The sequence below is a fragment of the Colletotrichum destructivum genome, chromosome 6, assembly GCF_034447905.1.
Source record: "Colletotrichum destructivum chromosome 6, complete sequence".
Lineage (NCBI taxonomy): Eukaryota > Fungi > Ascomycota > Sordariomycetes > Glomerellales > Glomerellaceae > Colletotrichum > Colletotrichum destructivum.
Genome location: NC_085901.1, coordinates 2,952,849 through 2,976,289, shown reverse-complemented (window position 1 = coordinate 2,976,289; position 23,441 = coordinate 2,952,849). Strand labels below are relative to the sequence as shown.

The 23,441-nt window shown below is 54.9% G+C and overlaps 7 protein-coding genes across 7 annotated transcripts; 5 read left to right on the top strand and 2 right to left on the bottom strand.

The window, feature by feature from the left end:
- The first annotated feature begins 156 nt into the window (after positions 1-156).
- Positions 157-2,543, top strand: CDEST_10098 (Putative tetratricopeptide-like helical domain superfamily, pre-mRNA-splicing factor Syf1). The gene is made up of 2 exons (XM_062926256.1): positions 157-682; positions 738-2,543. Exons 1-2 carry the CDS (start codon positions 334-336, stop codon positions 2,405-2,407), a joined length of 2,019 nt encoding a protein of 672 aa, XP_062782307.1. The 5' UTR covers positions 157-333; the 3' UTR covers positions 2,408-2,543.
- A 1,926-nt stretch (positions 2,544-4,469) lies between these two features.
- Positions 4,470-6,605, bottom strand: CDEST_10097 (uncharacterized protein; the record flags this gene model as incomplete). The annotated part of the gene is made up of 1 exon (XM_062926255.1): positions 4,470-6,605. One exon carries the CDS (start codon positions 6,603-6,605, stop codon positions 4,470-4,472), a length of 2,136 nt encoding a protein of 711 aa, XP_062782306.1.
- A 3,251-nt stretch (positions 6,606-9,856) lies between these two features.
- CDEST_10096 (uncharacterized protein) lies at positions 9,857-11,157 on the top strand. The gene is made up of 3 exons (XM_062926254.1): positions 9,857-10,097; positions 10,169-10,651; positions 10,725-11,157. Exons 1-3 carry the CDS (start codon positions 10,024-10,026, stop codon positions 10,945-10,947), a joined length of 780 nt encoding a protein of 259 aa, XP_062782305.1. The 5' UTR covers positions 9,857-10,023; the 3' UTR covers positions 10,948-11,157.
- Positions 11,158-14,493: 3,336 nt separating this feature from the next.
- CDEST_10095 (Putative la-type HTH domain, winged helix-like DNA-binding domain superfamily) lies at positions 14,494-17,850 on the top strand (the record flags this gene model as incomplete). The annotated part of the gene is made up of 2 exons (XM_062926253.1): positions 14,494-16,704; positions 16,768-17,850. The coding sequence occupies exons 1-2, from the start codon at positions 15,355-15,357 to the stop codon at positions 17,848-17,850; spliced, it is 2,433 nt and encodes an 810-aa protein (XP_062782304.1). The 5' UTR covers positions 14,494-15,354.
- A 3-nt stretch (positions 17,851-17,853) lies between these two features.
- CDEST_10094 (uncharacterized protein) lies at positions 17,854-19,337 on the top strand. The gene has a single exon (XM_062926252.1). The coding sequence runs from the start codon at positions 17,923-17,925 to the stop codon at positions 18,322-18,324; it is 402 nt and encodes a 133-aa protein (XP_062782303.1). The 5' UTR covers positions 17,854-17,922; the 3' UTR covers positions 18,325-19,337.
- A 259-nt stretch (positions 19,338-19,596) lies between these two features.
- On the bottom strand, positions 19,597-21,841 carry CDEST_10093 (Putative vesicle transport protein, Got1/SFT2). Its single transcript, XM_062926251.1, has 5 exons — positions 21,516-21,841; positions 20,883-21,428; positions 20,545-20,665; positions 20,038-20,188; positions 19,597-19,976 (listed from the first exon to the last, which is right to left on the bottom strand). The coding sequence occupies exons 2-5, from the start codon at positions 21,103-21,105 to the stop codon at positions 19,824-19,826; spliced, it is 648 nt and encodes a 215-aa protein (XP_062782302.1). The 5' UTR covers positions 21,106-21,428; positions 21,516-21,841; the 3' UTR covers positions 19,597-19,823.
- A 1,145-nt stretch (positions 21,842-22,986) lies between these two features.
- Positions 22,987-23,250, top strand: CDEST_10092 (uncharacterized protein; the record flags this gene model as incomplete). Its single annotated transcript, XM_062926250.1, has 1 exon — positions 22,987-23,250. One exon carries the CDS (start codon positions 22,987-22,989, stop codon positions 23,248-23,250), a length of 264 nt encoding a protein of 87 aa, XP_062782301.1.
- Between the last annotated feature and the right edge of the window lie 191 nt (positions 23,251-23,441).

Here is a 23,441-nt window from a genome sequence, read left to right as displayed (position 1 = left end):
AAAAAGTTATCATGCAGTCCCACGGAAGCCTTGCGAGGCTGAGTTTCTTTGCTGTGGCAGATGTGTTTTCAGCCACAGAGTCTCGTTATCGGGGTGGCTAGTGTTTTGATAAGAGCTGTTTTTTCCTAGCCACGATTCAGCCTGGGGAGGCATCAACCACGTTTGGGACGCCCCGAGACACCGACAAGACCCAAAAGGCCCACGGCCATTCGCGAGAACTTCAATCCGTCCTCGGCAGCTTCATTCGTGCGTTACAATTTATCATTCCGAAGCCAAATACCACACGACTGCTGGATTATCGACAGCTCCACCTTTCGCCGACAAGTCGCGACAATGGAGGCATCACGAGGGCCGCCAAAGGTCAAGAACAAGGCCGCCGCACCTGTTCAGATCTCTGCAGAGCAATTGCTTCGGGAGGCAGTTGACCGTCAAGAGGTTGCGCTGCAAGCTCCCACTCAGCGCTTTGCCGATTTGGAGGAACTGCACGAGTTTCAGGGAAGAAAACGAAGAGAGTTTGAGGACTATGTCCGGCGCAACAGAGTGAATCTCAACAACTGGATGCGCTATGCACAATGGGAGCTGGAACAAAAGGAATTCGCGCGCGCCCGATCTGTTTTCGAGCGCGCGCTGGATGTGCACCCTAATGAGATCCGTCTTTGGATTAGGTACATTGAGTCGGAGAGTAAGGAAACCATTCGCAGTGTGGACGCTGGACTAGAACGCTAACATTGCTGCAGTGAAATGCCGAAACATCAACCATGCGCGAAATCTACTCGACAGGGCCGTCGCGCGTTTGCCCCGTGTCGATAAACTCTGGTACAAGTATGTTTACATGGAGGAGATGCTGGGCAATGTCCCGGGAACCCGCCAAGTGTTCGACCGTTGGATGCAGTGGCAGCCCGACGAAGCGGCATGGAGCGCCTACATCAAACTAGAAAAACGATATGGCGAGTACGACCGAGCCAGGGACATATTCAGGGCCTTTACGCTTGTTCACCCTGAACCCAGAAATTGGATCAAATGGGCACGCTTTGAGGAGGAATACGGCACTAGCGACATGGTTCGTGACGTGTTTGGAACTGCCATCGAAGAATTGGGCGACGAATTCGTGGACGAGAAGCTCTTCATCGCCTATGCGAGATACGAGGCAAAGCTGAAGGAGTACGAGAGAGCCAGGGCAATCTACAAATACGCCCTGGATCGTTTGCCTCGTTCCAGATCCATGGCCCTCCACAAGGCATACACGATGTTTGAGAAGCAGTTTGGGGACAAGGATGGTGTTGAGGACGTCGTGCTGTCGAAGCGCCGCGTCTTTTACGAAGCTCAGGTGAAGGAGAACCCGAAGAACTACGATACGTGGTTCGACTACACACGCCTTGAGGAAACAGCTGGTGACCTCGATAGAGTTCGAGATGTTTACGAGAGGGCAGTTGCCCAAGTGCCACCAGCGCAGGAAAAGAGGTTCTGGAGGCGCTACATCTACCTATGGATCAACTACGCCATTTTCGAGGAGCTTCAGGCAAAGGATGCCGAGCGCGCACGGCAAATTTACAAGGTGTGCCTGGAGCTGATACCGCACAAAAAGTTCACGTTTGCCAAGGTCTGGCTGCTGAAGGCACAATTCGAGCTCCGTCAAGGCGAGCTCACGGCGGCTCGTAAGACGTTGGGCCAGGCTATCGGCATGTGTCCCAAGGACAAGCTGTTCAGGGGCTATATCGAGTTGGAGCTCAAGCTTTTCGAGTTCTTGCGATGCCGGACGCTGTATGAGAAACATATCGAGTGGAATCCGTCCAATTGCCAGACCTGGATCAAGTTTGCCGAACTCGAGCGTGGCCTCGATGACCTGGAGCGTACCAGAGCCATCTTCGAGCTGGCTGTCAGCCAGCCGGTTCTCGACATGCCCGAGCTGCTGTGGAAAGCGTACATTGACTTTGAGGAGGAAGAGGGAGAGTACGAGAGGACAAGGGAGCTCTACGAGCGCCTCCTCGAGAAGACGGACCACGTCAAGGTATGGATCAGCTTTGCGCACTTCGAGCTCAACATACCCGAAGATGAGGAGGAGGCAGACGAGGAGGCGCCGATCAGCAACGAGGCCAAGGCACGGGCGCGGAAGGTTTTCGAGCGCGCACACAAGAGCATGCGCGAAAGGGATCTCAAGGAGGAGGCTGTCACACTGCTCAACGCTTGGTTGTCGTTCGAGCGGACGCACGGCGTAGACGACGACGTAGCGAAGGTGCAGAAGTTGATGCCGCGCAAGACGAAGCGCAGAAGGCGCCTCGACGATGACAGCTTTGAGGAGTACATTGACTATGTTTTCCCGGCCGACGACAAGCAGACCCAGAATCTATCCAATCTGTTGGCCATGGCACAGGCTTGGAAGCAGCAGGGAGGAGATGCTGCGGCATAAGAAACGGACGATTTTGTATTATACTACCGTAGAGATCGAGTCTTAAATTGGAGTTGCCCTATGTAGGGAGAGGGCGACATAATGGTTCGGCCCAAGGCATGTCTTGCCTCTTTGCACGAGAAAGAAAAAAAGAAAAAGCCACGTTCGTTCCATGCATGGGTATCCCAGGCTGCCATTCATTTGAAGCTTCCGCCCGAAACTCTCCATTCATTCGCTCAGCTTGCCACACCTGTCGCGATAATTGCCAACCCGACGACGTTGCATCCTAGCACCCGGCATGAGACCAGGGTGTCTAGGCCCGCGACACGAGGATCTTGCCATCGAGATGGCGGCACCGGAAAAACGAGGCATGTCAAGTCAGTCATCTCACGAGGCCTCGCCAATCGCGGCGGCAGGCCCCACGTCGAAGGGGGCGAGGGGTTGCGATGATGTCATGTCTCCCGCTCTGTGGGTGTCTTGTTACCAACACTCCCGATGCCACCCTTGGGGGGCTGCCGGAGGCCCCGCATGCTCAGCGCTCTGTATGTCGGTGCCCACCGAATGAGAAATAAGCAGGTCAAGCAAGGCAGTCAAGCACCACAAGCGAACTGGGCAAGATATGCAGAACGGGCCTACGGTTAGAAGCCTGGACGTCCCTCTGCTTCTCGGTCTGCCGGGCGCTTCACTATCGACCCGTATGCTTCCGAGAAATGCAGGAGACAAATAAACTGGGCAATATCGCTCCATGGCTGACACCTAGGCATCTGCACCAACAGCAGGGCCATTCGCCGGTGCCAATCTTGCATCCCGGGTGATCAGGCTACTCGTCGCGGGGCTTGCAGCTCCTTGGCGTCTGGGCACTGCCGGAGGTGGACATCGTGGGATATGTTTCGGAGTCACCCGCTCTCGCAAAAGAATTCGCTCAAAGTATCCCATTCGGCGGTGTCGGGTTAAACGGGTGGCTGGTACACAATATGTACACAGGTTATGAGGCAAGTGCACGCACGCTGAATGAAATTCATATCTCGTCAAAATGCTGCATACCTAAATTCATGGCTAGTCTTGCCAGTGCAAAAACATAAATCATAAAGCTCGTCTCATCTCTTCCAAAGAAACACTCTAGAAGATGAAAATTTAGACAGAGCCCAAAGAACGAACGTTTCGCGGTAGTTCCGATGAAGGCGACAAGCACTCCGGGAAGTGCACTCCCACCGCCTATTCATTGCAGATCGCGCGTTGGCGTGAGCGATAGAGACCCATACAGCCATCTTTTCCAGCGACGTATATCATCATCTCGCATTACTGACCCCTCCTTCCCTTCCCGTCCTTTCCCCGAACTTTCCCAAAGGAAAATATAAAAATAAAGTGGTCGCCATCCCTCACCGCCGCTTGTCCGTTTTTCGCACTAGCGAAACAAGTGTCCGTATTCTGTCTCGGGAACAGGGGTGTCTTCTCGTTGGTTTCCACTGAGCGACCGGGCTTTTCGATCAGTTGAAACCCTTCATTCCAATCGGGCGCTGGCTACCGGTCTCGATCTTGGCCCCATTCGTGTGGCTCGTTTTGTCTGAGCTGCATGATACCAGATCCTCCCGAGTTGGCGGTGCGACCGTTATCCGCAGGACCCGGCGGCAAGGAGCAAACAGGTTGGCAAGCGAATTTGGCTTTGAATGTAGACGTGGGCCGATTAGTAACGGCGGCGATGGTCTGTCACAACCCAATTAGAATCAGTCTAGCTCGTAGTACAATAGAAAAGAATGCGTGTAGATTTGGCAAAAAGAAGGGGAAAAGGGGAGGGGTCCATCTATCTGAGTGACGCAACGCAAGGCGGCGGCTCGTCGAGGGCATGTGTGGAACGCCAATTCTACATTCCCATTCTCATCCAGTCTTTCCAACTCTTGTCTTTAAAGCAGATGCGGCTGACGGTGCAAAAACATGATTCGTGGAAACTGTCGTGACGTCGTGAAATCTTGTACAAATGTGAAATTTGAAATAAGACTGGTGGTGCGTCGGAAGGGCAGGGTGTGGAAGACCCTGCAATCCTGTGTTTGTGGCAAATTCCAGACATGACATGATGACTTGATCTTTAGTCCCTGTACCTCCTGTCATCGTAACCAACAGGAGGTGCGGGCAAGCGTCCGGCAGAGTACGGGTTGTCGTCGTAGTATGTGGACCCGTAATCGTATCGATCTTCCCGCGGAGACGCTGAAGAGTGCCAGTCGCCAGCCCTGCTTCTTCGGTTGTCATAGCCGCTGTTGAGTCTCCTTTGCCGCTCTAGTCGTTTCTGATGTCGAAGTGCCTTTTCTTGTTGGAACTGCTTGCATTCGTGGCTCATCTCCTTGGCCTCTTTGAGTTCGGACCAGGCACCCTTTATACCGAGAGCTGCGATGCCGACAGATGCGGCGTCTTGCACCATCGCCTTCGTCTTGAGCTTCTTGGCCTCTTGTGGACTGAGACGTCCTTCCCTCACAGCCTTTTGCCTTGCATTGCGCTTCTCCATGCTCTGATAGACTCCATGTGCCGCGTGGATGGTTGCAACAGCCGCGAGGCCCGTAGTGATGACTTGCTTACCTTTCATTTTCCTAGCGCGCTTCTCGTCGTCGTCCGAGTCCCCCAGGTCCGACTCCGAACCCACATCCGATTTCCCTCCTCTACGGCGGGAACGGTCCCGGCGCCGGCTCGTGTACGAAGACCTGTCGTCGTCATAGGCGTCACGTCCACTGCGGGCGTATCCTCGATCGTAGTCGTCATCGTATTCATCGGAATATCTTCGGCTCACACCACGACGGGAGCTGCGGTCATCATAGTGGCTGTCATCACGGGCGTATTTGTCCCTCTCCTTCTCCTCGGGGTCGCTGCCAATGCCAATCTTGGCGAGCTTCTTGCGCGCCGAATCGACAACGCTGCGGCTCCTGCTCCGCTGGCGTCGGCCGTCGCGACTGCGACTAGAGGCCCGGCTATCGTAGGAGTCGACGCTGCGGCCTCGGCTGCGCGACCGCACATTTTCGATTGCTTTCTTCGCGCCAAAGGCGCCCAGTCCGGCAGTGGCCAGAGCGGCCAGTCCTGGCCCGCCACCTCCGCCATCAGAACGAGCGCGCGACCGCGATCGACTTCGACCGGTTTTCCGGTCTTCTTCGATGTTGCTCTTGGATCCGTTGATGACACGGTTACCCAGCAAACCACCGATGACGGATTCGGCCAGTCCCAGCTTGCTTTGCTTCTCGCCACTTTGAGCAGCATCGATGGTGGCAGCACCGGCAGCCGCGGTAATGATGCGCTTGGTTTTTTCACCCTTCCAGCCGCCGGGTTCCTTGGCCACACGGAAGGCCTCGGTGGCTCCGGCAATAAGGGAAGCCATGGCCGCCTTCTGCATCTTGTTGGCGGCTTCTCCTCCCGGCCCTCGGGATTTGGACCGAGAGCCCCTGGAGTCCGGGCTGCCTCGCCGGCTGCGAGTGTCACTGCGCCGGTCATCACCACCACCAGCTCCTGTGAGGGCCTTGACTGCAACTCCTAACCCGGAGGCTGCCAAAGCATTCTCCAAGAAGGACTTGCTGCCTTTCTTCTCCCTCTCGCCCTCATCATCGGAGTAGTACTCGGTTACCCTACCGTCGCGGCCACGATGGACGACGTAGGTGGACTTGTCCTCCTCCTTTTCCTTGCGTTTGCTGTAGTACTCGGCTCCCTGGTAGCCGGCCAGTGCCCCGGCGGCGCCCAAGGCTGCAGAAGTCAGGTAGTTACGCTCAACTTCGCTGCCATGTTCCTTGGCTTCTTTTCTGTCGTAGAGCTCCTTACCACCGAATGCTAAGGCTGCGCCGGCAACGGCGGCTATGATCTTTTCTTGCTGATTGAGTACGCGCCTGCGAGACCTCTCCTCCTCGGCGTAAACAACACTCCCCGCCTTCCTGGTACGACGGTCATATTCGCGGTCGCGGTCGCGGTCGTGGTCGTAGTATCGGTCTCGGTCGTCGTAGCCTCGGTAGTCATCGTAGTAACCTGGCTCTGCTGAACGGGTTCTCCGGGAGTCTCTGTAGCCCGGGGGAGGGAAATCACGGCGGACTTCTTCAATAGAAAGATCGCTGTTCTCTCGGGCCTTGGGAACGATTTCGCGTGACTGGTAGACCTTCAAGTAACCATCGTCTGCATAACGAGGGTCGATCCTCTCCTCACGGCGCTCTTCGCGCACGTAGCGGCGTGTGCGCGGAGGCTCGTAGTCGTAGCTCATGCTGGTCGACAAAAGTAAACAGATATGCTAAGAAGACTCGGTAGAATGCTGTGTGAAGCGGGGTGTTGTAGGTATCTGGGCCAAGTAATGAAATGCTGATATGATGTTCAAGTGTAGCACCGAAAAAAGAATCACAGCTGGTCAAGGTTATAGGATGGCGGCGGCGCGACGAAAAGTCGATAGCAAGACGACGCAAATGTCTGTGAGCTGTTTATAGGATGGAAGAATGAATGGTTCCCGGGAGAGAGGGAGGAGGGGGAGATAGTGACGGTAGACCGGGGGGGGCAGGGCTGGAAATGGTGGGTGGTGGGTGGGCAGGCCCAGGGTCCAGCAGAGAGCATGATGTGGATAGTTCGGACAGATCAGCCAGCCAGAGACAAGGGTAGGGCAGGACAGGGTCGGGTGGCCAAATACATGGATGCAACATCTCAACGACTCATCACCATTGCCTGTACTTGCAGAGGAGGTGCCGCAGCTGATGTAGCTGTAACAGAGACGGACGGAGGATGCGAGACTCAGGGAGAGATGCACCTGTGCGCTACACAATTGCGCTCAGTAACAAGAAACAAATGTAGCTCTTCATTTGCGTGTGAAACAGCTGTTATAATTTATAAGCCAAGTAAGTACATATCTTGAACTGGTGAGCTGCCCACTCATCAAGAGTACTTCTTTCTCCGGTACATCGTGTAAATAGATGTCCTTTGTGCGGCCTCCGCCGAGCTATTGAAATGTATCTCTTCAACCTTTTATGTGTGTAGGTAGTGTACAAAACCCTCAGTCCGAGGGTAAACTGCCCCGTGTATTTGGTGTCGACTAATTTTCCACTTGGTCTCTGTCAGTTTTCGGCTGGGCACCAAAGAAGTGGTCAGGCTTTCTGGTGCGCCGAAAACTGTGTCAGTGCGCTTACAAGTGGCCTCCAAAGACGGGCATTCCCTGCGACAGCCCGGCGCTACAGCGCACCGAAGATACCCATGTCACTACCTAGGCACAACACCAATGACGAAAGTGGTGGCTTATGTGGATGGTTGGGGCCACTGCCACCTCTCGGAATCCAGAGCTGCATGCTTCCAGGCTCCTCGATTTGAGAGCAGAGATGGCGAAGGCGAAGAGGGAAAAGACGGAGGGGGGATAGGGGGTTGTACTCGGCCTCGGGTGTTTCTGAAAGTGTAGCCAGCAACTGGAGCATCGGGCCCATCCCTCCTTGTGACCTCTGTGTGACCTGTGGAAAGAGGGAGGGACAGCGAAGCAGCCGTGGAAATGACCTCATGGGAGCAGGCATGTCGGCTAGTGACACATCGGGACTGGCCTGAGTCTTGCCCATGCCCATGACCGAGCGCCAACAGAGGAGAGGGGCGCTTGTACTGGTTACCACGGGGGGCTCTGCTGCAGGTGCTCGCTCGGTAAGTCCGCGAGTATTTTCGCTACCTACATGCCCTGTAGGCATACATAGAATGTACCCAACATCTGGCCAGCGTTGGCGACTTGGTGGGGATGGTTTCCGCTGTACAACTTGCCTGTATTGTATCGCGAGTATGACGGCGGTTAGGAGTGCCTGTGCTGGGCGGGCATATTGGCCATTTTCTTCTCCCTTTTGGGCCACAATACCCGTGGCATTACTCGACAACCTCAAGGCACTGAGAAATCATCAGCTACGTGGGCGAGTACCAGGATGACGAACGGGCAGAGATAACTGGGACAAGCGAGGTGAGCTGGAAAGCGGAATGCTGCCCCGCAGATTTGAAGAGGGGAAGCCTGCAATGTGAACCAGCAGTGCCGGTGACGTAGGTAGGTAGCTTCCTCGTCTGCTGAGGCTGCGCTACGTGGCGCAGCTGCCTGAACATTACTACTAGGTATGTTGAATACTCGGTACGGGACGGGGCCCAGAAGCCACACGTGAATAACAGCAGTCGCTGTGGCTGCGCAGTGCGCGTCACGCAAGTTTCCCGTCTTCCGCATCTAGTCTACAGAGTACAAACATCGACTCCGTGACGATGCCATTGAATGGGTAGCCCCTCTTGAAGTGCTCTGTCAAATCACGTGTTCTGAGAAGAGAAGCTGGGGTGGTACTGGCAAACCGTTGCCGGGCAGCAAACGGCAAAACGGGGACGCCGCCGAGAGTGGGGGTTCCTTGTTCCCGACACAATGCTGTTGTGTGACTTGTTCAGGGGGAAACGATGACAGCCAATTAGGTAGGAGGAACCATAGAGGCAGCTTAGAAAGTGGATCCTCCCGCTAACCGCTAACCACATCCCTCCACTGGTCGCTACGTCTTCCCTGTTCCCTTTTCAAGAACACCAGTCGACAGAACGGGGACGACATCTGTCGACTTGCCAGGCCACCAAGGAAAACTTGTCAAAGCATTGCAGCTTCTTGTCGTGCTACTTGCAAGCCTCTTCGATTCTTCTAAATGCCTAAGTGACAAGGGACAACGGGGAGTTAATACCAGCTCTTGATTGAGTCACGGACTGACTCCAATGCCATCTGATCAGTGTTGGATACCAATGCAATCTACAACAAAAAGAGAAGAGGGGGCTGACGTATTTCCTCAACGTCGTGTATTGATTGACCCTTGCTCTGGTTTACCAACCTTGTGCTGTCAACTCATTTCACGATCAAGGCCGGTAGACACGCAACCTGGCGCCAATCACGTCCCCTGCCCGCTCGGGAGCCAACACCACGATGCCACCACCCGGTGCACCCTCTGGATGCCATCATTCACGTTGTATGAGGCCGGCCCTCGATATCCCTAGACCTGATTCGACGGGTTGCGTACTACACTCGAGCAAACGAACCAACCATCAACGTCACGCCGGGAGGCCTGGCCCGGCCTAACTGTTGCTCTGCCTTGCTTTCTCGTCGTCCTGGTTGTTGTTTTCCCTTGTGTCGCTGTGCCGAGCTTCCTCTCTTTGCTGTTTTTGCGGATGTAAAGGGCGTCGAGCATCTCTACCCAACCTCCTCCGCTTTGCAGGGAAGGCAAGCCAGGGTCGACACCAAGACTGTTTTTGCCCACTTTCTAGCCTTCTCGCCCCTCACAAGCGCAGCAACACCTGTTCTCAGCTCTCGCTTCCACCGCTGTCGCTGTTGCCATGCTCCCCAATTCGTGCTGGCCTGGTCGTACCCAGTCTGTTCGACCGCGTACGGCGTCATTTATTTCTTGACCGCGTCACCGACAAGACCTACTTGGTATCTAAACAAACGGCCAACCAGTCGAAGCTATCTCTCGCAGCTCGCTCTTTCTACACCCTATATATACCTGCATCCCTCTCTCTGTTTCTCTCCCTCCTCTCCCCTCTTGTTTGCTCCAGCCAACCAGTGATACCCCCCAGGAAGCTCTGTCGTACCCGCCCTAAAGAGTCTGTGATACCCAACCAACCTTCAGCTTCGAATACACCCCCCAACCCTCAAAACAGCTGCCAATATGAAGTCCGCCGTTCTCTCCCTGGCCCTCGCTGCCAATATTGCTGCTGCCAACCCTGTCCAGCCCCGCCAAGCGTGAGACACTCCTGATCAAGACACTCGAGCCTCAAAAAACAAAAACTGGACATGGACTGACAAAGACATAGTTCTGACGCTCCCGCCTTCACCCAAGCTGCCGATGCCCTCATCTCCCAGTACATCCCCGAGTCTCAGTGGGACTCTTTGACCTCGGCTTTCGGCTCCGCTGCCAGCGCGGCTGGGGTCACAGGGGACGTCCGGTCCTACGTATACTCGGTCCTCAAGGCCACCAGCACCCCGACCTGGTTCCTCGCCGCCATCCCTACCGCCTATGTCAGCCAGTACGCCGCTCTGGAGTCGGCAATTGAGAGCCTCCGTCCTACCGCCGTCATCGGTACTGCCGTGCCCACTGTCATTGCCGTCACCACCACCGACAGCGAGGGTAACACCATCACCACCAGCATCTCTGCTACCGTTACGCCTATCCCCACCGTCATCACCACCGACTTGCTTCCCTCACTCTCCCCCAGTGTCGTTACCGGCACCGATTCTGCCGGCAGCGCTTTTACCTCGACGGTCCTGAACACCAGCGAGGAGGCTGACACCACCGCGTAAGTTGCTTCCCGGCGCCCTTTTCTACTTGAGCATGCTTCTTGCCAGCACGTCGTTAACGCTCCACAACAGTACCGCGACTACTACCGAGACTGTCGCCACCGAGACCGAGACCGCCACTGGCGAAGCCTCTGCAACGGGGTCCGATGAGACTACCGGGTCTGGTGAGGCTACCGGATCCGGTGCCTCCGGTACCGCCCCGGCCTCCACCAACGCCCCTAACGCTGCCCCGACTGCTATGGTCAACGGCTTCGCCGGCGTTGCCGCCATCATCGGCCTTGTCATGGCCCTTTAGGGGATCTCTCCGACAGGGTAAACCCCTCCTCAAGATTTGCAATCATGAGGCAACCGTATGACAACCTGTAGATAACGACTGTTTGGACTGATGCCTGCTTCTTTCGATGTTCACGGGCACTGCCCCGGTTGTGACCGAGCGACCTTGTATATATTGAATGGTAAAGGAATAATGATTAATGCGAGGGGATTTTTATTTCAATAGAAATAACGCACATCTGATGCTTTGATATGATATGGGGAGGACTGACGAATGCCCAGTGTGTGACCAAGTGAGCTTTACCCCTGTTATTGTCGATAAATCTCTCAAATTTGCACCTTTGGAATGGGAAGATTCAGAAACACGCGTGTCGACTTTGTAAGTTGGGCACGTTGGCTTCGTAAACGCTTTACTGACTGACTGGCCAGGGCGGTCGTTCGAATTCCAGAGCCATCCTCCTCATCATCGTTACATGTACACAGACGTTGACCAGACGGGTGTCTCTATACAGGGCCCACTTTACTGCTACTATTTATCTGGTACATGCTTGAAATGATCAACGGACCGTACCGACGGTTTCGCGGAGTTACTGGCGGGGTTGAGAGGCATGCCTCGAAGTCGAAGGTCGAATTCTGAGGGGGAACTGACAAAACTTGCATGGCTTGCCAACGGATTGGGCTCGTTGTAGCAGTTTGATTTGACATTTTCATTTCCGGAGCGTTGTTCCTACTCAAATAAATGGTGTATTTACGCAGTCGGTTCGTTAGACGATGACGGCCTTCCGGCACCTGGTGACGCCGTGACTTATATCAATATGGCAATTCAAAATGCTTTGTAGTTACTAGAACAACACGTTTACCGAGCAGTACGTGACAGGCCGTTGGGCCACATCATTACTGCAATGGGGATGGAATGTCAAGACGCAGCCGGAACCACCGCCAGAGGATACTAGTAGCTCCATCACGATATTAGCATGCAAGCGGCAGCCCAACACGCCCCAATGCTGGCGAAAACAGTACAGCAATAATTTCATTGCGCTGGAACAAGCCCAACTCTCTCTCTTTCAGAAGTGTTGTCTAGGCTTTTCTTTCCATGAGTCTATCGCTCACTCAGACGCATGCACCTGCAATGATTACACGAAGTCCTTGCTGTGCGCCGAGAGAAAAAGCATATTGAGACATTTTGTCCTGGGGATCGTTGACGTCCACCCCCTCCCTGCCCACTAATGATTTCCTTCGTTTTTCTTTTATTCGTCGTACCACTTTCGCAGATAGGGGCCATGGAAGGACCCCGCGGGGACGGAGTTGAATGTGGTTCCCACGGACCGGATGGTCGAGTCCGGCACGGTCAAGAAGCTCGGAAGACGAGTCATTTCACTTTACTCAGATAGAAGAGAAGACAAAGAAATTTTCTAGGGCCCCCTGGTGGAGAATCAATGACTGTGAAAAACAGAGTAGGAACCCCCGGTCACCGAAGGGGATGAAGGGAAAATCGATTCTCAATTTTCGACTGCGGATAGGGTCACATACAACAAGACTGGCCTGGCTAGTAATCGACGTGGAATTGAATACTATGAAGCATCATTTTTGCATTCACATAGACTCGGCGATTACGAGGTTCACCTGCAAGCATTATAGGTGGTGTCTCCCTTCAAGACCAGACCGCAAGACCACGCTCCATCCTGCGTACTCTGTAGCTACTGAAACTTCCCGTGAAAACTCTCTGAAGGGCACCTTATGTTTATCACTGTGTAACGTCCCTAACATCATCGTTGTCAAGGCTAGAACTGTTTTCGCCGCCCGAAGCATCGGAACCGGGGTGCTCGAAGCTACAAAGCTGCCGTCAGATCGTGCATCTTCCGTCTCCTCGTAGGACAGAAAAGTAACAGTGTCTGTCTATTGCAGTACAACCCTCCCCCTTTCTACAGATTTAAAGCACAGCCCCCCTCCCTTTCCCAGCTAATTAGAATGCGATGGGCATACAATCAGAAGGCCAGCCCTCAGCGTGGGAGGTGTCGTCGATGACTAAGATATAAGCAGGGATTGCTGCTGATCCTCAAACGCAAAGAAGATCAAGGAGTTTAGTACTTGGTGGACAGCGTTGATGCTTTGATACACTCAATGATTGATGGCTAGGTGACGTTGTCTTCTGGTACGTTTCCGTATCTCCTCATGACCCATGAACGGAGAAAGGCGCCGAATGATCAACCCGAGGATGGTAAATGGGGGTCTTGGCGCGAAAGAAGCAGCAGTTGCCTAACTTCGCCGCATGGTGTTGTTAATGTTGCGCTTGAGGGGCGCGCTTTTGAGAGCCAATGCTGCAGTGCGCGGGGGATGGCTGCAACGCAGGCTCGCAAAGGTGGGAATCCAGCCCTTAGCCCTGCTATTGCAAATGGCAAAGGAATTGTGCGTGTGAAACACAACATCTGGGACGTAGGTATGTACGTACCGAGAATACTCAAGTGGGGGTGTCATGAAATTCGGAAAAATGCAGCGGGGTTTAATTGTGCATCCTACTGCGGCACGCACCGACGCTCAGCGCCAGTTGCTGCCCACAAGACTCGGCAGGTTCGCCGAGCCGAGCACACATTAGACGAGAGCTCTAGGGAGACGTGTTTTGGTTGTCAGTGGTCTCCTATGAGTAAGATGCGAAGAGGCAGACAAAGGAAGCAGAAGCTATCCTCATCGAGTGGGTACGCTTTGAGCAGAGTATTCAGTATGATCTACCTATCTAGGTCGTAGGAAGCGACTTGGCCAAACCTCGAATATCTATCTGCCCGATCGAGCGGATGGTGCAGTGCATCATGTACAGTGCGTTTCTTGGTCGGCAACACTCGCATTGCGTTGCAAACTCCCATAACATACGAGAGCAACGAAGGATTTATATAGCAGAAAGCTATCACACACAAATAGCACATGAAAGGGACCAAAAATCCCTTGGCCCAGTCAACAACCGAGATATATTCGCGCAACCCCACCAGAACCGACAATCAACCGGAGGGATGGACGCAGGCACAACTGTGCAGAAGGTCGCAGTGGGCAGAGCAGCAGTGAGGGTAATAGAAGGAGAACCTTGGACAGCCCGAAACTAGACTGTTGCGAACCGAAGATGGAGTGTGTCCGTAAGTGTATGCAACAGACCAACGTTGCGGCGGTGGCGATTACATAAGCACTCCGCGCTGCTGTTGTCGGTTCGCCATAGCACTTTAAAATCTCCCCTGCCCTGATCGCCGGAGGCCGTCAGGTATTTGTGTTTTCTGACTGGCCAAGACACCTTGCCGACCCTGCCTCAGGTGGGAAATTTTTCGGTCACCGCCCGCACCCCGTGAAGGACAGCCGGGACACTGGAGAAATAATGGGACGGACAGGCAGGACCCCCAGGGCAGGGCAACTAAGGTACTGCTCCTCTCATTCATTTCAGGTGCATGATTCACTGTAACCTGCCTTGTCTGGGCCACACTATCCTGCTTAACATTGAGCAGTGCGCCCTGAAATTGATTCACGGATAAGGCACCTCCCCCTAAGATGCACTGAACGACCCCTTCCTCAACCTGCCCGCCCTGCCCGCCTCAAACATCGCAGTCCCCACCTACAACCTGAAAAAATTCGTTCACCAAAAGAATTTTATTCTGAAGGTTTTCTCCCCACCACACAATCTTCTTAATTGTCAGGCTTCTCTCCTCCTCCTCCTCCTCCTCCTCCACAAACTTACCCATACGCGGCATCTCTGTGGTCATTCTTCAGTTCTCTCGTCCTGCTCCGGCCGAATTTCTATTCGCCATTACACATAGCGGACGGTTCGCACACGACCGGCGAGACCCTTCAAGCCAACAACGAAGTCGTCCAATCGAACGAGGCCTTGCGTTTGCCGTCGTTCAATTTTCCTTGGATCGCCGCAACCCGAGCCTCTCCGGAACGCCTCGCTTCTTTCCCTTCCCACCCTAACCCGTCCGGTTGACTTACCCTCAACCCAACTCCGCTACATCGTTGCGAGGGACACCACTTCCACCACCCCTCGGACACTGTCAGTCATACTCGCTCCTGCTGAGATTCACCACTCGCGTGCCCCCGTCGGAACTACGTCCCCGCATTCACCCAACAAAAGTCACCACGTCGGCTTCACTGGACTAGCAGCTCCCGCTCGTCCTGTTCCCTTGGGTGCCTTTCCATTTCGACTTGCGACTCCTGACGACGTCAATCGACACCTAATTCTCCCGACGGCCCTCCAAGCCGCCCGACCGAACTCTCCTCCCCCCGAGCCCGCGGATAGGCTCGGTCTGTCCACCCAGGGAGTTGCTGGTAGACCTCGGTTTACCCTACGGCAGGATACAAAACAGCCCGTTCGTGGCTACCCACCTTGGGGCCTGGCAGGATTGGATCCGTCGATCATCTTTCCTGGTCCGACATTCCCACAACAGTTCTTAGAGGCATGCCTATTTCTGCATCAGACCTAGCATCAGACACGATGGCTACTGCATTTTCTTACGCCCAAGCGGCCAAGGGTCAGGCGGCTACTACATCCGCAACCCAGCCCACTGAGAGCGGCAAGGACGCCGCCAACTCGGTAAACGGTGAACAATCCCCTGCTGATACCAACGCCGTCAAGAGCAACGACTCTGTTGACGACGAGCCTTCGAGAAATACCACCTTGAAGGCCCAACTCGCCACCAAGCAGGACGCTCCCTCGGCCCCGACCGAGGCCAACACCAGCAACACATCCGCCGCTGCCTCCGTCACCGACTCTCGACGCGATGATGAGGACGCCGCCACCGAAGGCTCGGCGCGCCGAAGCGAGAAGAGCGTAAGATCGGCAAGTGCATCCACTCGCGTGACCGACGATGCCGACCCGAAGAAGGGCTCTAGGAAGCCGAAAAAGGGTAAGACAGGAAAGGAGTCTAGCGAGGATGCCAAGAAGGAGAAGGCCGCGGAGCAGGAGAAGGAGCAACCCAAAATCGAGCTGGTCGAGGCGCCGCTCCCTTCGGTCAACATCTGGACCCAACGAAAGGAGACGCAGGCTGCGAAGACTTCTGTCACCCTCCCCGCATCTAACGGTGTCCCCAATGTGTCCAACCCCGCCGATGCTTGGCCCAACAGCCAGGAATCAAAGAAGAAGAGCAAGGCCGCCGATGCCACTGAAGCGACCAACGGTGCTGCCGGCACCAACAAAACTCAGCGCAAGGCTGGCGACAGCGAAGCTGCCGTCCGCAGGAACGGTGCGCGTGGCTCCAGAGTGACCGAAAAAGACGGCCGACCTACCGAGGTACCCCCCCCGGTTGGTGATGTCCAGTCGTGGCCCACGCCCGAGACGGCCGTTAAGGAAACGATCAAAGAGGAGAAGCGAAAGCCCTCCGACAAGGTTGAGCGGGCAGAGGCCGAGGCCCAGGAAGACGCCGCCTCCAAAGGACGCTCCAAGGACAAATGGGAGCGCATGGACTTCGTGCCTACTGTCCAGTTCTCTACCCCCATCCCATCCGTGAGAGGGTCTCGAGGAGGACGAGGCGGAGCACGTGGCGGACGCGATGTCACCTCCCGCGGTGGCCACGGTGCCGCCGCCGCTGCCGCTTCCGATAAGCCTGCCGGTGCTGCTGCCCAAACCAAGAGTGTTGCAAGTGAGGGCCGCGAGCGCGCCCGAGATGGTAACGCTCCGGCCAGAACGAACTCCCAGCCACCTGCCGCGAACAAGCGTGCCTCCATGGAAGGCTCCAACAAGGAGCAGCGCAAACCGTCAGCACCTAGCTCTGGCGAGCGCAACAAGGATTCACAGTCTAACGCCACCAGCGTAAGTTGCATCCTGTTATGCTGTCGTTTGCATCGTTAAACACCAGTACTAATCACGACCTAGGAACAGGCTGGACCAGTTAGAGAGAGAGGCGAAGGTCGTGGTGACAGGGGCCGTGGCGGATACAGAGGCCGCGGAGGCCACCCCGGAAACGTGCCCATGCACACCCAGCAGTCTTCCTTCATTGGTAACGGCAACTCTTTCGGCTCTCAAGGTCCCCGCCAGTACACTAGCCCCCCTTTGCATCAGAACGGAAGCTTTGCCCCCTCATACGGCAACTCTCAGTCTCGGGGCGGCCGCGGCGGCCGCGGTCAGTCCAACGGTTCCGGTGCCTTCCGCGGGGCCGGTGGCCCTTCGAACCCTGGCCGCATGCGACAGGTTCAGACAAGCATGAGTCAAGGCTCCTGGGAGTACGGCATGCCCATGACCCCCGGCTCTTACCCGGCGTTCTACGAGCAAACCAGACAACTCATGATTCCTCAACTGGAGTACTACTTTTCTGTCGAGAACCTCCTGAAGGACGAATTTTTGCGCAAGCACATGGACAGCCAGGGTTTTGTGCCCTTGGACCTTGTGCTTGGCTTCTCCAGAGTTCGGACTGTGGCTGACCCTCAGACTTTGCGCTCAATCTGCGCCGAGTGCCCCCAGCTGGACTACGTTATCGGAGACGATGGCGTTGAGAGGCTGCGCTCCCGTACGCACTGGCAGAAGTTCGTCTACTCCAAGATGGAGTTGCGGTTCGAGTCTGCGCGCAATGCTGGACCTCAATACTTCTACCCGCGCTCGCTTCATGCCATGGCCCCGTATGACCACGGAATGCTAGGTGACTACCCCGTTGTTTCACCTTCCGCTTACCCCAACGGCACTGAGAACAGCTATGTCGCCTACCCTGCCGAGGTGCCTGCTGGACAGACCAATGGCGCGGCGAATGGTTCCGGGCCTGATACGCAGCTTTCAGCCCAGGTTCCCGAATTCCAGCCGGGAACATCTCCTGAGCAGACGGCTGAGGCTTCACCGGCCGCCGCTCACTCGCAGCTGGAGTCCAAGACCCAGCCTCTCGTCAACGGCTCAGCGGAGGGTCACGCGGAGGCTGTGCCCTTGACCAACGGCAATCACGCCCAGCCTGCTGAAGCCCTTGAGTCCTAGTTGGATGAAGGCAACGTTGTGTGCTGTAGCGACGAAGTAGCATCAGGTGGCAGCGGCAGCACCAGCAGCAACATGTCGAGCCCGTCTCAACGCGCACACCTGGTGATGCGTGTCCGAGGCGAGAAATCGGTTACGGAGTCTCCCATTGACGACGTCCCATATCCTGAATTTCGTACACGCGCGCTTTCTAAAAGGCGGGACGCTCTAGCTGGGGAGATTCCCGACGACATGATATCCCTTTATCGTTTCTGGTCTCATTTCTTGGCTCGGCATTTTGATTTGGACATGTTTGAGGAGTTTCGGTCATGTGCAGTGGCGGACGCCACAGGGAAGATGGTCAGCACAACTGGTCTCGAGAACTTGATTGCCTACTACGAAACGGTTCTCCAAGGCGAACAGGAAAAGCCCCTGGGTAACATCGAGTTCCTCTACGGACAAGCGATAGAACTGGCTGCCAAGGCCGATATATCCTGAAAGCCGAAGGCGACAAGATAAGAACGTTTTACGAATTACGCAGCTCGTGTGGGGGTTTCTTCGACAGTTGCCGGGTTCTGGAGGTTACGATTACACACCATACCACCTGACCTGATCTTGGGCAATCTTTCGCTCTTTCCGAATACCGTTGAATTTGCAGCGTTTCTTGGGATCCGTCGAAGCGAACCCGCCCTTACTGTCGTCACTGAACGATTGGAAAAGTTCTTTGCTTCTTTCTCGTCAAGGAGGGGAGGGATTGCAAAGAGATTGCTGCCGGGTGGCCTGTAATGCAATATGCCCATGGAGGGGTCTGGATCAGAAATAATCGAGACGGGGCGGATTAATCAGAAGATCGCATGAGGGACGTTGGAGAGAGGTGAGATTTGGTCCTGGGATTGAAGGAAGTATGCTGCTGCTCTCCCACAGGGAGAAAGCTCCGGCCGCGGGTTGATGGAAATTTCTTCCGACGTACTCGACGTAGAACCGACATGTCATATGAATCGGCCTACCCCCCCCCCCCCCTGGCTCCCTTGGGTGGTTTCTACCTCATCGTTGATGGGTTTCCCTTCTCTTTCTCTCGCCTCTTGTTGCTAGACGAAGAAAAAAGTTGTCTTCCTTTTTCATTTGCTATGTACATAGCTTCCACTTGGTCTTTTTTCTTTCTTTTTTTTTCTAGGGAATCAAATAGGGATAGGATGGGGATGGGCATGAAATGCATTTGAGCGGTCACAAGATGAGGTTTTGGAGGTGGTGGTTCATGTTTTTACTAGACTTCTCGCTACTCTGGTTCTTCGGCGCACACGAGAACAAGAATGAAAGCAGAGCGCATCACCATGTAGAACAAGATACGTTGGTGGTGGGTTTGTACGGGCACGAGCTACACAAACAAAACAAAAAAAATGAATAAATATGGAATGGTTGGCGTTAATGTTTTTTGGGTCAAGAACTTGTGGATTTGCTTAGTCGCCTGCACTCCTACTATGTATGTATGGCCATGCCATTGAACGACAGATGGGGCCCCTGGTGCTGCGTTCCTAAGAGAGGTTCACAAGAGGTGGCCAGGACGGAAGGCTCCTGAACCTCAGCTTTATATTCACTCTCCCCAAGTATTTAGCAAAAAAGGCAAACAAAGTACATCCTTTTTTCTTCTTGATCTTGCCACACCGTTTTTTCTCTCCGGCGCATAATAGGCCTCCGAGCTATATCTCCAGGAGAGAACGTATGGGGGAAAAAAGACGGTGATTGCAGACAGGACACACCTAATAACGAAATCGAAAGGAAAGGTGCCGCCTTTTCTTTTTCTTTTCACTTTCTCTTTATCACTACTTTCTCCTCGTCAACCGCTCTTCTGATTGATTAGGTGCAACCACGAGAAGCAACGCCAAAAACTGATGATACATGTTTTGCCCTCTCCGCCTCACTTTTATGTTGACTGGCCGCTGTTGGCCCGCCGTGTTTTCTCTCTCTGGTGATATATAATGTACATATGTCTTACACCCTTACCCGGTCATCCAGGCGGCGGCCCTTCTGGCTCCGAATGTGGTAGCCAACCGTAAACCACTTGAGCCCATGGGAAAGTAGCTAACAAGGTACCACACGAGGCAAGCGAGCTGGACGAGAGCCGAAACCAAGGTGAGAATAGTGCTGCGAAGCTGTGACGCGGAATGTCAACCAGGGTTCTGCCAGCATGTTTGCGGCTGCATTCCAACTTACACCGAGCGAAAAGTACATGGATAGCGCGAGCGATCCAAAGTAGGCCGCAGTAAAGGGCAAACGTGTACCGGAGATGAGGTGCCTCGCGTAAGCCATCGGGCCCATTACAGCTGCAAAAGATGCCAGGAAAAGCAGGGAACCAAGCGTCCATCTAAAAAAATAAAAAAAGAGTAATCATATCAGCGACTAATGGGCATTTCGAGGAACCGCCATCAGGACGGGACGAAACCTGACTTCTAGTGGATCGGCTAATCACGTCGCCCTGTCACCGGACGAGGTATCCAAGCTAGCCTGCCATGCAAGATCATCTGGCATGAGAAGCGGCTAGGAGTAGGGGGGCAGAGCTCTGCGATAAGGCGCCTCGTTGCCTGATCCAAGCTTTGTTCCGGCGATCTGCCGTGCCGGCAACTAGCCAGGCTGAGAGGCCTATGGGTTGGGGAGGGGAGGAGAGGGGGGGTAACGCCAGGCAACGAGTTACAGTTAAGAAGGAACCATACGGGCACTCACAGAATAACAAACTTGCGCGGCCGCACTGACAATACCGGGAGGAAGGCGAAGCAGAGGACGAAGCAGGCAAGGGCGCCCAGGTTGCAGGCACCGAAGATGAGCAAACGATCCCATCGACTCACTAGAACAGCAAACACTACGTCAGCGGGGCTGTTGCGGAGGAGAAGAAGCGAGCACGACACCACCACCGTGCAAGCCCGCCTGCTCACATGGCAAACCAAGACATGGTGACCAGACTAGAGATCATAGCTGCTGCAGGGGACCCGGAAGCCCTGGGGCTGGGGCCGACTATCCTCGAGCTGCTGGGTTGCGAGGTGGACGAAGGCAAGATGACTCACGGGTGGCGAAGCCTTCCTCCTCTTCCCTCCGGTTGGCAGCAGGTAGAGGCGCGCCGGCGCCCTCGGTCGTCGGGAGCTGGATATAACTATTGTTCTGGAATGGGTTGAGGGACTTGATGGATGACATGAGGCCGCTCTGCTGCGCTGTGTTGACGGGCACATCCTGGTCCCGCCGCGACCAGCCCAGGGAGTTCATCGAGTCTCTGAAGGAGGTGGACGCCATGGTGTCGATGAACGCCAAAAAATCGCGAGATGTAGAGATGACGCAGTTATACGCAGCGACTGTTTTCTCCAAGAGTCTCGGTAGACAACGAAGGTGAGCGCAAGAAACAGGAACGTTTCCTTCGTATCGACGGGTATGTGGTCAAGTGACAGACCTTAACAATATCGGGAGGGGCAGCTTCGCTCGCGATCGGTTTGCGACAACAACGTGATTGGCCCAAGGACTAGACCAGGGTGATATCTGTCGCTAGTTGCTAGGAGGGCGCAGGAAGAAGAAACCGGTGTAGCGTTGTAGACGAGCGTCCAGGAAACGGATCTGAGCTGCTTCTCCACAGCCAAGACGATCAGCTTGGTTGATATACAGGACCGTGGTCGTGAGCATGATAAGAGGGAGGGTCGGAAAGCACGTACGACGAGAATGCGCAAAGAGGGTGGGCTATCCAGTGGCCACCTGTTTGAGCTGGGATGCGTCGTATGCTGTCGGTCGTTTGGATGGTAGCCTAGTATCCGCGCGTACCGCACCACGTAATTGCAACGTAAGTTTGTCGTCGACGAGGAGGGTGAATGCGGAGGCGAAGGCGGAGAAGAAATCTGGTAGATTAAGCAATATGGAGGTATAGGAGGAGGAGGGGTGTGCTGAGGCGGCTGCTGCACAAATTCGGAAGGGCTGGCTCGTTAGGAAGGATGGTGTTGATGGAATGGAACGGAGGTTGAGATGGATGGAAGGCGAGGCAAGGCAGCGCAAGCTTGATGATGTCTCAGTCTCTCAGAGCGAGGCAGACCAAGCGCAGTCAGGCCTAGCCAATCAATGGTGGCTATCATCCCCCACCTTGCACGCCAAGGGGGGATACGTACTCCTCTACCTACCTTTGTGGTAGGCTCTGCAAGAATTGATCAACCAACCAACAAGTACTGTCAAGTCACAACCCCTTGGACCCCACCCTGTTCTACTAGCCATCCAACCTGACTTGATGGCTTGCTTTGGTTTACCTTCTCTCTTGTGCGTCGGATGGGTCTGCAGGCCACTCTTATCGCCTAATCGGCAACACATGATTGGAAGGCCCCCCGTTCCCTCGTTACTAGGTATGCAACCCTTGGAAGACTTGTACATTCACGGGTAGGTTGTGATGGGTTGCGGTTGTTATCCAGTCGATGGGTACAGTACAGCTGCAGCTTTGAGACCTGCTGCTGGTAGCCGTGCATGAAGGGGAGGGTCAAGGCCATATCACGAAGGTGAGGGCGCCCGGCATTTAGTTGTGGTACCGATGGTCACCTCTTCGCCAAGGGCGTTGGAGGTCGAAGAGGTAAGAGCGGACTGCTGCAAAAGCCCTTCGTTTCAAAATACACTCCCAGGAGATAGACCCTGCCTGAGGGGTTTGTCGGATTTGTAATACAGGGAACACGCGGTGCTGGGCAGCCTCGATGGCGTCTTGCATCGCATCACAGCACCGCGACGGCACTTCCTTGATTGCCTGACAAAAATGTGTGAGTGGGTGTGTGCCAGGGCAAACAAAGCGGTCAGTCCCATTGTGGTCGAAACTGGAGGGACGTCGGGAAGGAAGAAGGCCCAAGGTAACAAAACGAGTCAAGACGGTGAAGTGTGTAGCGCTCGGTCCGGAAGTAGGCGGCTGTCTCGACGACGTTAAAAGTCTCAGGATTCGGATACGGGCTCTCCCTTCCATGCCAGCCGCCAGCAAACCAACTATCTGGGCAGATACTGGCAGAACTTTCCCTTGTAGGAATGAGAAAGATGACAGCGATTGTGTAGGCCTCAGAAGGCGATGGCGCTTCCCTGTCGTCCAACCAGAATCTTGGTTCGGCGTGTATGCCATGGGTAAGGTGTTCTCGCAGCAGAGAAAACTGGGTTTCAGACAAGGCGATAATGGGCTTGAGACAGAATCCCATACCTCGAGCCAAGGGCATTTTAAGGCGACTCTGGCCCCGGGTTCCTGGCCTCCCACGTCTAGGAGTCATGGAGCAGCCCAGGACAAAGCAGTTCGTGATGTTCACTGTTGAGGGCATGCCAGACACTCCGAAGTGCATGACCATCATGTTCTGGCCGATCCTTAAGCAGGTCCCGATGCGCGTCGTGAGTCGTCGCGGCCGGCGCGGGTCCAAGAGGTGGGTTGGTGTCTTAGTTAGCTGACTGGAGGCATCACGGGGTCCGGCCGGTGCCCTCCCTCCTTTGCTCCACCAACCCTCCACCAGGTCCCGACTCGAGCGAAAAGGCGGACCAGAGGTTGCCAAAACGCTCCGGCGAGGTGCAAGCCGGGGGTGCCACCCCCAGAATATGGGACGAGTCAGGAGACGCAGGTGAAGTGACAAGCCTCGACCAGA